The following is a 14,005-nucleotide window of genomic DNA, read 5'->3' as shown; positions in this document are numbered from 1 at the left end:
CCACCAAAAGACATTTATTTGTTGCACTCCATTTACGTTCCTCAAAAAACTGGTAAAATTCTTTATTCGATGGATAAGTGAAGTAGCGCCGCATCGCTTCACTTGTCACTAGACTTGAAACTGATGATCTCTTCACTTCGTTTGAACTTGCGGAGTTAGGGAACTATTTACCTTAAACCATAAACCTTCATTGATTTTGGGTGAAGCTTAGAGTAGTAATAAATTGAGAACCTTTTCTTTCTTGAGTATTTTTAATCGTGAACCCTTTGCATACAAATTTCCTTACAAATCATATTGTCAAAGGGAACAGGACTCTTATCATGAAGTGTGAGTGTGTTAGAATTCTGATCCTGGGGCCTGGTAGTCATTTTCACTTCCCTAGAACAACATCTTGCTTTCTTGCCATTATCTCTTGCATTCTTGTGTTCACATTAATTGTGAATAACCCTAAATTCTTTGTCAGAATCACCCAATATTATGAGTTTTCTGCAACTTTGAAAAATTATTATCTTCTGGAGTTGTGTATTCCCTAATTCTTTATTCTGATTACTTTGATATTTTAATTCAGGGTCGTGGGAGAAAAGCCATAAATTATCCCAAAACACTGAAATCCAAAATTCTTTTTTTCCTGCTCTCTGAATATTGATACTCAGTTTTCTTTTTTGCAACCATAAAATTTTAATTGTGTAATGTCATCTTCCTTCATAGTTCATCGTGGGTAATACCATGAGCCGGGAATGACAAATGCAAGCAAGTAAAGTTATTCTTCTCCAATGAGACAGTGCTGTAGTGTAGATAGATAAAGCAGGCAGGAGTTAGGACTATGTGGTGTATTCCTGGCTCTTCCACAAATTAGCTCCTTCAACTCGTTGAATTTCATTTTCATTTAGTTTCCATTTACAAACAGAAAGTAAAGAGTTTGGAATGCCCTCTGAAATTCTATCCCTTCTAAAGTACTATGTTTCTGTGCTAATTTATTTTTTGATATTCGTGAAGTATTTTTTTTTATTTTGACAATAGATAATATGGCTAGTCAACTGCAATGATTTCATTCATCATCTTCCCTTATAAAATATTTTATACTGTTTAAATACTAGTCTATAGCATGACATACAACTGCCTCTTTGGTTGTGCATTTTTTAAATTCAAATACTCCTGTGACTTGGCGCCATAAGTGCATGAGAACTTTAATTCATAATTTGTACTCCCTTAGGTCATCAATACTGCTTCACTGCATTGCAGTGAATTAATAAGACAGAGAAAAGAACCTCAATACTGCTATCGAAAGAGCCTTCAGCTTCTAAGCTGCAATTCTGACCTGCATAGTGACCACTTTCACAGTCTCTTTAGCTTAAGGCTGAAGATAGAGTGCTATGTGCCCAGGAGCTGGAAAATATTCTATTATATTTAATATTTCAAATTAAAAGAAGCAGGCACATTCTCATTGGAAAAACACAGATCAGAGTCTGAAAAACTGGATTCAAATATCACCTGTGCGAATGTGAACTAGTCACTTGACATTCCTCAGCTGCATTTTTCTCACCTCTAAAATAATTGTGTTGGACTAGATATCCCCTGATATCCCTTCTAGCATTAGTTTATGTTTCCATTATTTTATTGAAAAAAAAGAATAGGGTCAGCACTTAAATGAAAAGTGGAATATTTCAGAACCAACATAGATGGTTAGGAAAGTTTGAAATTTATTGAAATGAACACGGTATAGGCATCTTAATTGTTTACTTCTTAATTCTTTTTCTAAATTTTGTCTGCTTTTCTGAATAACAGTGCAAATGACATTCAATTAGTGTTTAAATGTTTTTTTTTCTTTTTTCTTCGTAGTATTTTTTCGAACTGCATGTAAAGATAGTTTTCAACATTCAATTTTGTAAAATTTTAAGTTCTAACTTTTTCTCTCTCCCTCACTTCCCTCCCCTCTCTCTTTGTTAACATTTCATTTATAATTTTGCATGAATATTATTAGGGAAACTCGTCTATAATTTTCTTTATCTGTTGTGAGTCTTCCTGGTTTAGGTATCAGTAGCAAATTTGTGTCATAAAAGAAGTTTGGCGGGATTCCTTCTTCACCTGTTTTTCCAAATAGCATAAATAGTATAGGAATTAGTTTTTCTTCAAAAGTTTAGTTCAATTCACTTGCAAATCCATCTGGCCCTGGAGATTTTTTCTTAGGAAGTTCGTTGATTGTTTGTTCGATATCTTTTTCTAAAATGGGATTATTTAAGTATTTTCATTTCTCTTCTATTAATCTGGACAATTCATATATTTGTAAGTGTTCATCCATTTCACCAAGAGTGTCAGATTTATTGGCCTATAGTTGAGCAAAATAGTGCCTAATTTTTGCTTTAATTTCTTCTTTATTGCTGGTGAATTCACCATTTTAATTTTTGACTCTGGGAATAGGTTTTTCTTGTTTCTTATTTAATCAAGATAACTAAAGTGTTATCTATGTTTTTGATTTTTTCATAAAACCAATCTTAGTTTTATGTATTTGTTCATTGGTTTTCTTACTTTAAATTTTATTAAACTTTCTTTTGATTTCCAACAGTTCTAATCTGGCATATGTTCAGAGATTTTTAATTTGTTCTTTTTCTAGCTTTTTTATTTGCATGCCCAATTCATTGATCTCTTTCTCTATTTTATTCATTGTAAGCATGTAGAGGTATAACATTTCCCCTAAGAACTACTTTGACTTCATCCCATGTTTTGGTGGGTTTTCTCATTATTGTCATTCTTTTGATAAAATTATTGATCATTTCTATGACTTTCTGTTTGACCAACTCAATCCTTCTGTGATTTACTTACATTTCCAGAGTCTAATTTCGGAGACATTATTTTCTTCAGTTAGCTTTTGTGCCTCCTTTTCCACTTGGCCATTTCTACTTTTAAAAGAGTTGCTTTCTTTAGTGGATTTTTTTCCATTTGCACAATTCTGTTTTTTTAATCAAAGATACTTACACATCATTCATGCTGTAAAGATGAATTAGAACCCAGTGGAAAAACTCTGAGAATGAAGAACCAAAAAAAGAAGAAGAAAATTGTCTCCTTCTATCTGCATATTCTTTTCTTTGCTTTTCAATAGCATTTTCCAACACGAATCTTTTGAAATTGTCTTAGATACTTGTCTTGCTGAGAAGAGTTAAATCGATCGAAGTTTGTCATCATATAAATTTTCTGTTACTGTATGCAATGGTTTCTCTTTTCTGCTCGCTTCACTAGCATCAGTTTGTGTATGTCTTTACAGGTTTTTCTCAAGTCTACCTGCTCATCAATTCTTATGGAATAAATTCTTACAAAATTCTTATAGAAAAATAATATTCCCTTAGGTTCATATACCACAATTGGCTCAACCATTGCCAGCTGAAAGGTATTCCCTCAATTTCCAATTATTGCTAACACAAAAAGAGTTGCTATAAATAGTTTTACTCACCTACAATTTCTCCTTTTTATGGTCTATATTACAAACACTGGAGTAAAGGAGGTTAAGGGAGTGGAGAAAGATAATAGTGTTCTATGAAATTGAAGAGGGATAGAGCATAGAAATGGGTATTGGTTGAAGAAGGACGGTTTTATAGTTCTGATGTCCGTGCAACTGAGGCAGGTAGGGTACCACAGGAGACTTTCGAGCAAGAGGATGGCCTGGTTATGTGCCTAAAGAAAAATATTTCATGCCTTTGTATAGAATGGACCAGAGAAGGTAAGAACCAGAGATGAGAAGACCAGTTAGTAATTTATTGCAAAAAATAATTTTCAGTATTCACATTTCTTTTTTCTCCCCTTTTTCCCCACTTCTCTTACAGATTTATTTGAAGAATTAGTTGTAGATGATCCAGATGTCATTTATGGTATTGTACTTTTTCCCCTTTTTACAAATATGAGGATGAATGAATTTTTAAAAATCACAGCTAATAGAAGACATTTCCTGTAGGCTTCAGGTTTTTACATTTCTGTTCTGAACACCATTTTTCAAATTGTATTTTTATGGTTCCTGGCTTTTTTTCTATATTGCATGAAGGCAATAAATCCAGTTACATATGTATTCTCCCAGTTCAAGTTAATAACCACTAAGCAACTGTTATGTATCCTGTGCATCTCAAATGTCTGCTGTGTTACTGTAGGGTGAAATGATAAAAACAAACATTCCTTTACCTCAAGGAATTTACTTTCCATGAAGCGATACAACATGCAAACTATGTCTGGAGTAAAGGAGGTAAGGGAGAAGGATAATTGTGCTTTGGGAAAATTGAAGGGGGCAAAGGATGAAAAAGGATAATAGTTGAGGAAGGAAGATTTCTCAACTCTGATGCTCTCTGAGTGGAGTCAGTAGGGTACCACAGAAGGTTTTACAGGAAGAGAATGGCCAGGTAAGTACCCTAAGAAGATTACTTTTTGACTTTGTGTTGAAGGGACCAGAGAAGACAGGAACCAGAGATGAGAATATCAGTTAGTAATTTATTGCAAGAATTCAGGTAAAAGTTCATGAAATAGGAGGTGGATTTAGGAATGAAGGAACTGGAGAGGATGACAGATGTTATATAGAGGTAGAATTAAAAGGACTTAGTAACTTTCGGATCTCTGTGTCTACATAAACACACACACACACACACACACACACACATACACACACACGTTTGTATAATGAAAGAAGTGTTAAAACAGAGCCAGACGACTGAGAAGAGGGCCTGTTTTTAACAAAGATGAGCAATATTAAAGGATTGATGACTTCAGAGACAGAGATGAGAAGACAGGAAATGATTCGTTGAGATCTGTTCATGTTGAATTTTAAGGTTCAGGAGGAAAAACAGGCTGAGAGATCGAGGAGACAGCCCTAAAATGTGCTGCCCGGAACTAAGCACAGTATTCATGCAGAGGTCAACCAGACTAACATCTCCTTTGCTCTGAACATGATCTCTGTTTTAATGAAATCTAAAATTGCCCTAGCCGTTATGGCTGCTATATTGAATCATGTGGAGCACATAGTCGAACGAATTGCAAGAAAGGGAGATGAAAATTTATCTAGCCATATTACTTGTGTCTCGTGCTTTAACTTGCCTTTGTCATTTTGTCCACAAAGAAGACATGAGAGAATTTGCCAAATGTTTTGCTGAAATTCAGGTAAAGTATAATGAGAATAATCCTGCGGTCAGTCAGTCTAGGCCCCTGGTCAATACGTGAAGAAAGTCTGTTATAAGCTGTTCTGATCACATCCCAATGAAATTAAGAGAGTGGCAAAGAAATACTATGGAGGAAGATTATCCCTGAGGCATGGGATTTTAGCACTTCCTGAGGTTATGTAAGGTCAAGAAAGAGGAAGACTGAGAAGAAGGTTGTAAGACTTAGTAGTTAGGAAACCATTGATAATCTGGGAATAAGCACTTTCATTAGTGTTAGACCAAAACGTGATAAAAGCTTTTAAGGAGTGAATATAAAAAAGTTGAGAAACGAGATAGTGAAAAGGAGAGGAGATATTGGATGCCATGACTAAGGGAAGGATGGAAGAAAATTTAAAGACCCAGAAAATTAAATATTGATTACATATACTGGTGTTTATCCCTTTCAGACATCGTTGTCCTTTATTTGCACTCTTTGAACCTAGTATAAAATAGCCATATCATATTTGAAAAGGGACCAATTAATCTCTGTAAACTGGCATTTTCATGCTAAATTTGTAATGCATATTGAAAGCTAAAAGCTTAATCTTCAAGAAGTTAGCATATTCATGAAAAAGCGTATCTTCTAGTCAAATTAAAGCCGTTCACATTACAAAAAATGATGCGACTATACTTCGTACATTTTTTAAACTATAGTAATTGAAAGGATCCTAATTGTAAGCATGTTCTCCAGAAAAAAATTTTAGCACTGTGGATAGAGAGCTGGCCTCAAAGGCAAAGAGACATGGTTTCGAGTCTCATCACTGACACACACTGATTCGGTAACCCTGGGCACGTCTCTTAACTTCTAAGTGCCTAAGGAAACTGTCTAAGACTATAAGTTGCAGAGATGGAACCAGCCTCCATTATTAGAGGGAAGTTTCCTTACAGGAGCATTCTCTATAAATTAATGACAGGATAAAAAATCTTAGGTTCAGAGTCGATTTCCAAAGCCTAAGCAGTTTGAAAAGTCAAAAGTCAAAAGCATGTTATTTTTAAAAGGTTATCTGAAAAGACAAGCCTTTCCTGAAGCATCGTATTAAGAAATTTTTTGAGACTACACATGGAGATAAATCTTGATGAGGGAGTAAGAACTGGTAATTGAGAAAGGGAGGATAGGCTCCAAAAAAGAAACCGTTATTGGGAGTATTTTTCCACACGTTACAAAAGAGATAAAATACATGACACATGAATTAAGAAAATAAAATCATAAAGCTAGGTAGTAATTTGAATGACATCCTGGGGTAACTTTAAATAATGCATCAGGTGGATAAAACGGATGTACTATTTAACTCCACCATTTCCTTTTTAGATGCATCTGCCATTAGTCATCGGAAAAAGGAGAGCTACAAATACTCTAAGGATAGGACTTGTAATGTCAATCATCCGTGCCACTCACTGCCAGTGATGAAAGAACACTCAGGATCCAATGAGTTTAGAGTGTCTCCTGTACAAGAAGATAAAGCAGCTGCAGCTGAAAGTGGCCCTGAGAATGTGTACAAGATTGTGATTCCAGGAGCAAAACCAGTCACTCAGAAACAGGGTGAGCCACAGCTCCCTCTTAAAATAGAAGGTAAAGAAACTAATGAAGAGGCCTGTACAGTTAACATTATGAATTTCCCATGGGCCGATTGCTTTCTCAAATTATTACATCCCAATCTTTATTACAAGAGATACGAAAATATAAATGATAAAGTCATGTGATGACAAAATTCACTTCGCGTTTCTCCTCTCCTGGAGCCTAGAATCAAGCAGATGTCTTTCACCAAGTATTTTTATATTCGCCTTGAATCAATGTAACGTGTTTCACAAGCACTGAAAGGCAGTAGCATAGACCAATGTGATAAATTAATCTTCTCTGGGACAGCTGCGATTTGTTACTTCCCTTTTCAAATATTTAACTAGCTAAACAATTCGGCTTATATGAATTTATATCCACACAAAATGCCCATCTATGCGTGGTTTTGGATTCTTTAGAGCTGTCTTCCCCAAAGCTGAAATTTAATCAATTTGCCTTTTCCGAGATATGAAATGAACGAGTTAGTTGATTACAAGACAGATTAATACTAGCGCACGGCATGGCTGCTGTCATAGATTCACTGTTCATGTAGTGGGCCAGAAGACACCTCAGAGGGCTTAATCCTCTTGCTTTATTCTCGTCTGATCTTTAGAAAGGGTGTTTCTGGCAATGGGAGTACTGCTTCCTTCAACATTCCCTAATCACCCTTCTCGCAGGGTCTGGGGAGAAGCGGGGAGCAACTACCCCTACATCTCGACATGTCAGTCAAGGCAACCACAGCTTGTGCACTCCCCTATCAAAATTAGAGGTGAGATTCAAGCCTCAGTGGGGCTAGGATGAGGCAAACACACATTCTTCCCACACATTTACATACAGCGCTCTAGTTTATGCATTCAGCCCTAAGGAAATCCCACTCACTGATGAGTGTCCACCTGCTTTATAGGGTATCAAAGAAAGAAGATGTATTGCCAGCCATAGCCTCCAAGTTTACCTTACATGATCTCTGTATCTCACTGCACAGCCGCAGTGCATAGTTGCAATTTTAGCCTAAGCATTTATATTATTTATTGTATAATGTGGTACAAGTGTGGTGGAGATGTTTTGAACCTTCAGCATGAGAACTCATATCAAATACCAAGGAATAAGAACTCTAAGTACAGAATTACAATAATTGCTTCTATGAAATTAGATAGAATGGAATAAAATTATCATACCAAGGACTATGTTGGTAATGCTGTCATTAGAATCTTCATAAATGAAGGTGATTGTGTCATATTCAGGTTTAAAGATTTATGTTCATTTTGGTTCAGTAGATTTGTTTGACCTGGAACATTTATAGTTATCTCTTCCTAATCTTTGAAAATTCTGTTAATCTTTTTATTCTTGTGAATTTACTCCATGCCATCATACTCTGTCTACCTCTGAGGTACCTGAAAGTGTTACAGTGAATTTCCCATTAACTGCTGGCTTATTATCTGCACACCTTGCAGTCGTGATTCTTGGTCGAATCAGAGTAGCTGAAAGAGTTACTTAATGATAGAGATCTCATTTCCTTTGACTTGCCTTTGGAATATGGTATTAAGGAAGAGAACTTTTTTCCTGCTTCTTTTGAGACAGTCCTTGCCAGTGATTTCACATATTAAGAGCTGGGTTTTCTTCTGTCTCTCTCTTTTGAGTGAATCAGATTGATTTTGTCTTTTTTTTTTTTAAATCGTCCTCTCACTGCCTGAGTCATGATTCTTTGTCTCTGAATTTAGTTCAGAAGTTCATCTGTTCACTAATGAGTTAAATTTAGAATTCCCATCCTCTTGTAAATCACTTTTCTATTCTGACGGTTAGTTTCAGGCAACACAATAAGATCAATTTTAGTTTAATGAGTTCATTAAACAGATGTCTTCCCTATGATACAAGTCAATGTCAAACTATTCTTTTTAGTGCTGGAGATTAGACTTGCAATTCCATTGGGATCAGTTAACTCTCTTGACTAGGGCACTTTTAGAACTTTGTGTGAAACTAATGTTTCAGAGAACTGACTGGAAAACGGAAAGGGGAAGTGGTATGTTAAAAGTCACAGAGGCAATATCAAAATCACGGGTGAAACTCCAGATCAGTCCTTTCTCATTCCAGAGTCAGATGTCTATGCATACTGCCTCTCAAACTTCATTCGTCTCTCTCTGATGCCCTGGCTCTTAAACCTTTGCTTATTGATTCCCTGTGTCTATCAAACAAAATGCAAAATAAAGAAATTGTGTAATACGTTCCATCTTAAAAAAAAAAAAAACAACTTACATATCTCCTTATTACAACCTGTGAATGTTCAGACACTTGTAACTTTAGAAGAGAGATTTCCTAGAGAGAGTATGTAGGAGGAAGGAAATTGGGGAATAATAACTCGAAGGAATGTCATGACTGAAGGAAGTGTCAGAGAAAGTTGAAAGCCAAAGAAAGTCAATGTGGATTCCCTCCTCTGCTGCTTCGATCACTTTCTTACCTCATAGTCCTCTAGTTGCACTTTTGTGTCCTCTATGTATAGAAGTAGTCTTCTCACCTATTCAAAGGAAACGCTTACATTCAATAAAATGTGATTTTCATGCTGAATTGATTATGGGTGTTGAAAGTGAAAAGATTAATCTGTAGCAAGTTAGATTAGTGAATAAAATGAAATCTTACCACGTGACTAAAGTAGTTTAAATGTGACAATATTATTGTGACTAATCATAGAGGAAATGGGAGGTCGTTACAGAAAATAATGTCAGTGAACGGATGGCAACTGTGAGTATTTTCTGTGAGAAAGTGTTTAAACATGGTGGATAGAGAGCTCTCCTCAAAGTCACAGAGACATAGATTGAAGTATCATCTCTGACATACCCTGGCTAGGTAATCCTCGGCGAGGTGCTTCACGCCTTTGTGCTCTGGGACACTCTGTAGCACTATATGAGGCAGAGAGCGTGCCAACTTCCACCACTAAAGGAGAGTTTTCTCACCTGATATTTCGCTGTTGGTGAAGCACAGGTTGCACATTGTTGGGGAAGAAACTATTTCCTAACACTAAAGAATTGGAGAAGTCAAATGTGCATGGTATTTTTAGAAGGGTATCTCGAGAGCAAAGTCTTTCCTGCAGCATCTTCCTAAGTAATTCTTTGGGACTCCTCATGGAGATAAATCTTCATGAGGAAGTAAGAGCTGGATATCCGAGAATGAGACGATTGGCTGAAACCAAGAAAGAAACCGTTGGTGGGATTATTTTTGCACACGTGACACAAGAGATAAAATAGATGATGTGTACATTAACAAGATCAAGTCATAAAGTTGGGTAGTCCATTGAGTCACATGTCATGAGACATTTCAATCATATGTCAGGTGGATAAAAGTGATATACAATTTAGCTCCACTATTTCCTTTTCAGACGAATCGACCATCAGTTCTCGGGAAAACGACAGTTACAGACGTCCTAAAGATGTGACCGTGAAGTTGACTCATCCTGTCCAGTCACTGCCAGTGAGCAAAAGCCTGTCACGATCGACACGCGCTAGGACGAGTCCTGCCCAACGTGAAGAAGGAGCTGGAGCTGGAAGTGGCCCTGAGAACGCATACGCGGCTGCGATTCCACAAGCCAAACCCGTCCCTCAGAGGCACGGTGAACGACAGCTCCCTCCACAAACAGAAGGTAAAGAAGCTCATGGAGAAGACACTGTAGCTGGCATGAGGAATGTTGCGTGGGTCGCTGCTTTTCTCAAGTTGTCACATTGCAGTCTTTATTGCAATAGATAAGAAAGAATCAATGACAAATCATGCGATGGCAAAATTCATGCTTATTGCTAGTCTCATGCAGCCTACAATCCAGCAGGTCTTTTGGGACAGGTATTTTGTTTTCACCCTTAATCAGCGGGACATATTCCGCAAGCACTGACCACTGTCATAAAGAAGTCTTCTCCGGGATAACCGTGATTTCTTCCTTGCCTTCTAAAGTATTTAACAAGCTAAAGAATTCGGCTTCTAGCAATGAATATTCACCTCAAATATCCATCTGAGAGAGTTGTTCTCCAGTTTTGGATTTTGACGGTTCTCTTCCCCAAAGCTTCATGTTAATCAATTTGCCTTTTCCTAGATAATGAAAACATCTAGTGTGTAGAGTGCAAGACTGATAAATACTTGCATAGAGATGGGGGCTTGCATTGCTTCACTGTTGATCTGTTGTTGCCGGGAGACCCAAAAGAGTGCTTAATCCCCTAACGTTATTGTAGTGCAATGTTTTCAAAGCAAATTGCTGGCCATGGAAGGACTGCTTCCTACAACATTCCCTGATCACCGTTGGTTAAGCGTGTTAGGGAAACGGCGGGCAAGCACGCTGTCTCAGTCAAGACAGTCACAGTGTGGAACTCCCAGATCCAAATTAGACGTGAGGTCCAAGCCGCAATGAGGTTTGGATGAGGAAAGCCCACATTCTTCCCACATGTGCAGATAGCCACACAGATACAGACACAGACAGACACAGACACACACACAGACACACACACACACACACACAGAGCATTCTTATTTGTGTATTCAACCGTAAGGCTTCCCCAGGGACGGACGAGTGCCCACCTGCTGTATAGGGCACCCAAGAAAAAGGTAAGTTGCCAGCAATAGCTTCCAGGTTTGTTTGACATGATCCCTGTGTCTCCCTGCATAGTCTCAATTCCTTAACCCAAGAGTTTTCCTTATTTATCGTAGAATGGGGTTGTGTTTTACCTTCCTTTCCAAACACCCCCATGGCATCAGAGAAATGACCACATGACTTGCCCTGGACTTTGTGTTGAGTGAGAGAGGGTTGATTGGGGTAGGTTTAGCGTGGTACAGATATTTTGAACTTTAATCATGACAACTCGTATCCAACACTAAGGAATAGAAACTCTAAGTACAGAATCGCAGTAATTGCTGCTATGAAATTAGATAGAATGGAGTCCATTTGTCCTACCAGGGAATATCTTTGTCAGGCTGTCCTTACAAACTGCAGAAATGATGATCATCGTGTCCTATTCAGGTTTCAATGTTTCAGTTGATTGTGTTCCAATACAAGTTGTTGACCTGGGGCATATGCACTTCTCTCCTCCTCATCTAGAGTAGTTCTGTCAGTCTTTTCATTCTTGTGCATTTCACTGCATGCAACCATATTCTTGTCTACGTCTGAGGCAACTGACTCTTTTACAGTGAATTCCACATGAAGTGCTGGTGTATTCTCTGCATCACTTGCTGTCGTGTTTCTTGGCCTAATCCGAGTAGCTGAGAGAGTTACTTAGTGATTCAGATCGCATGTTTTTGACTTCGCCTTGCAATATGACATCAAGGAAGAAGACTTTTTTCCTACTTCTTTTGAGATGGTCCTTCTTAGTGGTTTCCATTTTAAGACTTAGGTTTTGTTCCCTCTCTCTTCTGAGATCATCAGATTGCTTTTTGTCATTTCCGAAGGAAAAATAAACCTGGCACTTCCTCAGACCTGATTCTTTGTCTGTGAATTTCGTTCAGAATTCATGTGTCCTGTAATGAGTTCAGTTGATAAATGACGTTCTCTTGTAAATACGTTTCTATCCTGGTGGTTACATTGAGAAAACCCAATAAGATCCCTTTCATTCAAACGAGCTTGTTCTGCAGATGGCATGCTATGGTGCAAGTCCATATGCCACAGTTCCTTTTAGTGCCAGAGATTAGACTTGTAAGCCACTGCGAGCAATTCCTTCCCTTGACCAGGGCAGGTTAGTACTTTCTGTGAAAGGAAGGTTTCAGAGAACTGACAAGACCACCGAAAGCAGAAGTGATTTGTGAAAAGTCACCCCAGCAATAGCTAAAGCACGGCTGAGACTCCCCATCAAGCCTTGCTCGTTTCGGAGTCAGATGCCCCTCCACACTGCCTCTCAAACTTCATTCGTCTCTCTCTCTGATCTCCTGGCTGCTGAAGCCTTTGCCTACTGATTCCCAATGTGTACGAAATCAAACGCCAACTGAAGAAAATGTGCAATGACCTTCTTCTTTCCCCAAATCGTACAAGTCTCCTTACTAAAACCTCTGAATTTTTAGACCCTTGAACGATTAGAAAGATTTCATTGCGTGAGGCCAAAAAATCATGAGCAAGGAGCAGCCATCAGGAAGTCCTAAACGACCACAGTAGTACATGGCTTCATTAGAAGCAAGAAGAGAAAGGAACCAGCGATCCCTTGGCTTTCATCAATTTGACGGTGGAGATGAGGAGGGTCTCCCTCTCGAATTCGAATTTTCTTTATTTTTTTCATCCAGATACAAGTTTCCCTTCCCCATATTCATTTCCCCACGAGGAGTGGATGGTGTCGCTTCGCGTCATTCTAAGCAGCTTGTGGCTTGCTTTCCTGCATGTTGGCATCGAGTTACGTAGTCCAAGGATGTTTTCAGGAGGTGACCACAGGATGACATAGAAAGTTTAAAAAGAAATTCCCTGTTATTCCTCAGAGTAAGTCACGTGCTTGTAAATGTTTCAGACGGGAAGACCTCTTGACTACTCAGGACTTTGACAGTCCAACCCTAAGCAGCCTTACTTAATCCTGCTCATCTTCACACTCATCTTCAAACCAAACAGATACCTCTGCACAAGATAAGTCTGCACAACTTGCTGCCCAGTGTTCCCTCTTTGTATCCCTTCAGGTCATCTCTTGAACTCTCTCTTCCTTCAGAAACTGTGCGTGGTGTAAGCTCCGGGACTATTTCCTGCATTTTCCTAGTTTTCCTGACAGTTATGTCTCATCCTACAGAGTTGTTGGTTGCTTTGGAATGGATACTTGTTATAAAGAATGTGAGTTAATATTACAGAGCACACATGACTACACGCATGAATATGCAATGCTTCCCAAGTTTACGAAAGGAGACACAAGGGTCCTTGTTCTTTAGGAACTCCTGAGAAAGAGAAATAGAGATTAAACTGCGGGCAGAAACGAAACGAATTCTATGTTCATTGAGCCCAAGGAACCATGATTTCATTGTTCTGGATGCTGCTGTGGATGTTGTGGAAAGTGAGAGAGATTGAGCCCTCATTGCCCTCTGCCTATGGCCATGTTTGGAATGATATCCACACAGAATATGCACATACGAACAAATATGGCTCAGCTGTAGCTGCAGAAGCTATCCCTCTCTCCTGGAAATTCAAGATGGGATCCAGTTGTCACCAGAAATTGAGTGTCTCTCTCTTTAGTCTGCCAAGGCTGCCAGTCTGCGTGTCCTTTGCTCCCAAAGAGGACCAAAGTGGCCTAACTACGCCAGAGTCAAGATTCCACGTGTCCGACTGTGGAGGATCACACCAACGGTTCCTTTGGAT

At 38.4% G+C, this 14,005-nt stretch overlaps 1 protein-coding gene across 2 annotated transcripts in view; it reads left to right on the top strand.

Moving 5' to 3' along the window:
• Nucleotides 1-11,360, top strand: part of LOC140524809 (uncharacterized) — a 38,969-nt gene extending 27,609 nt beyond the window's left edge. The window contains exons 7-9 of one of the 2 annotated variants that reach the window (XM_072639600.1): nt 3,816-3,860; nt 6,478-6,738; nt 10,091-11,360. In XM_072639600.1, the coding sequence (XP_072495701.1) occupies nt 3,816-3,860; nt 6,478-6,738; nt 10,091-10,455 (671 nt within the window). In that variant the 3' untranslated portion in view covers nt 10,456-11,360. The remainder of the gene's footprint in view (nt 1-3,815; nt 3,861-6,477; nt 6,739-10,090) is intronic. The other variant, XM_072639601.1, reaches the window with a different exon arrangement.
• The last annotated feature ends 2,645 nt before the right edge of the window (nt 11,361-14,005 follow it).

Source organism: Notamacropus eugenii, chromosome 2 (assembly GCF_028372415.1).
Source record: "Notamacropus eugenii isolate mMacEug1 chromosome 2, mMacEug1.pri_v2, whole genome shotgun sequence".
Classification (NCBI taxonomy): domain Eukaryota; kingdom Metazoa; phylum Chordata; class Mammalia; order Diprotodontia; family Macropodidae; genus Notamacropus; species Notamacropus eugenii.
Note: the sequence above shows the minus strand (reverse complement) of the source record. Positions and strands in the feature narration are given on the sequence as shown.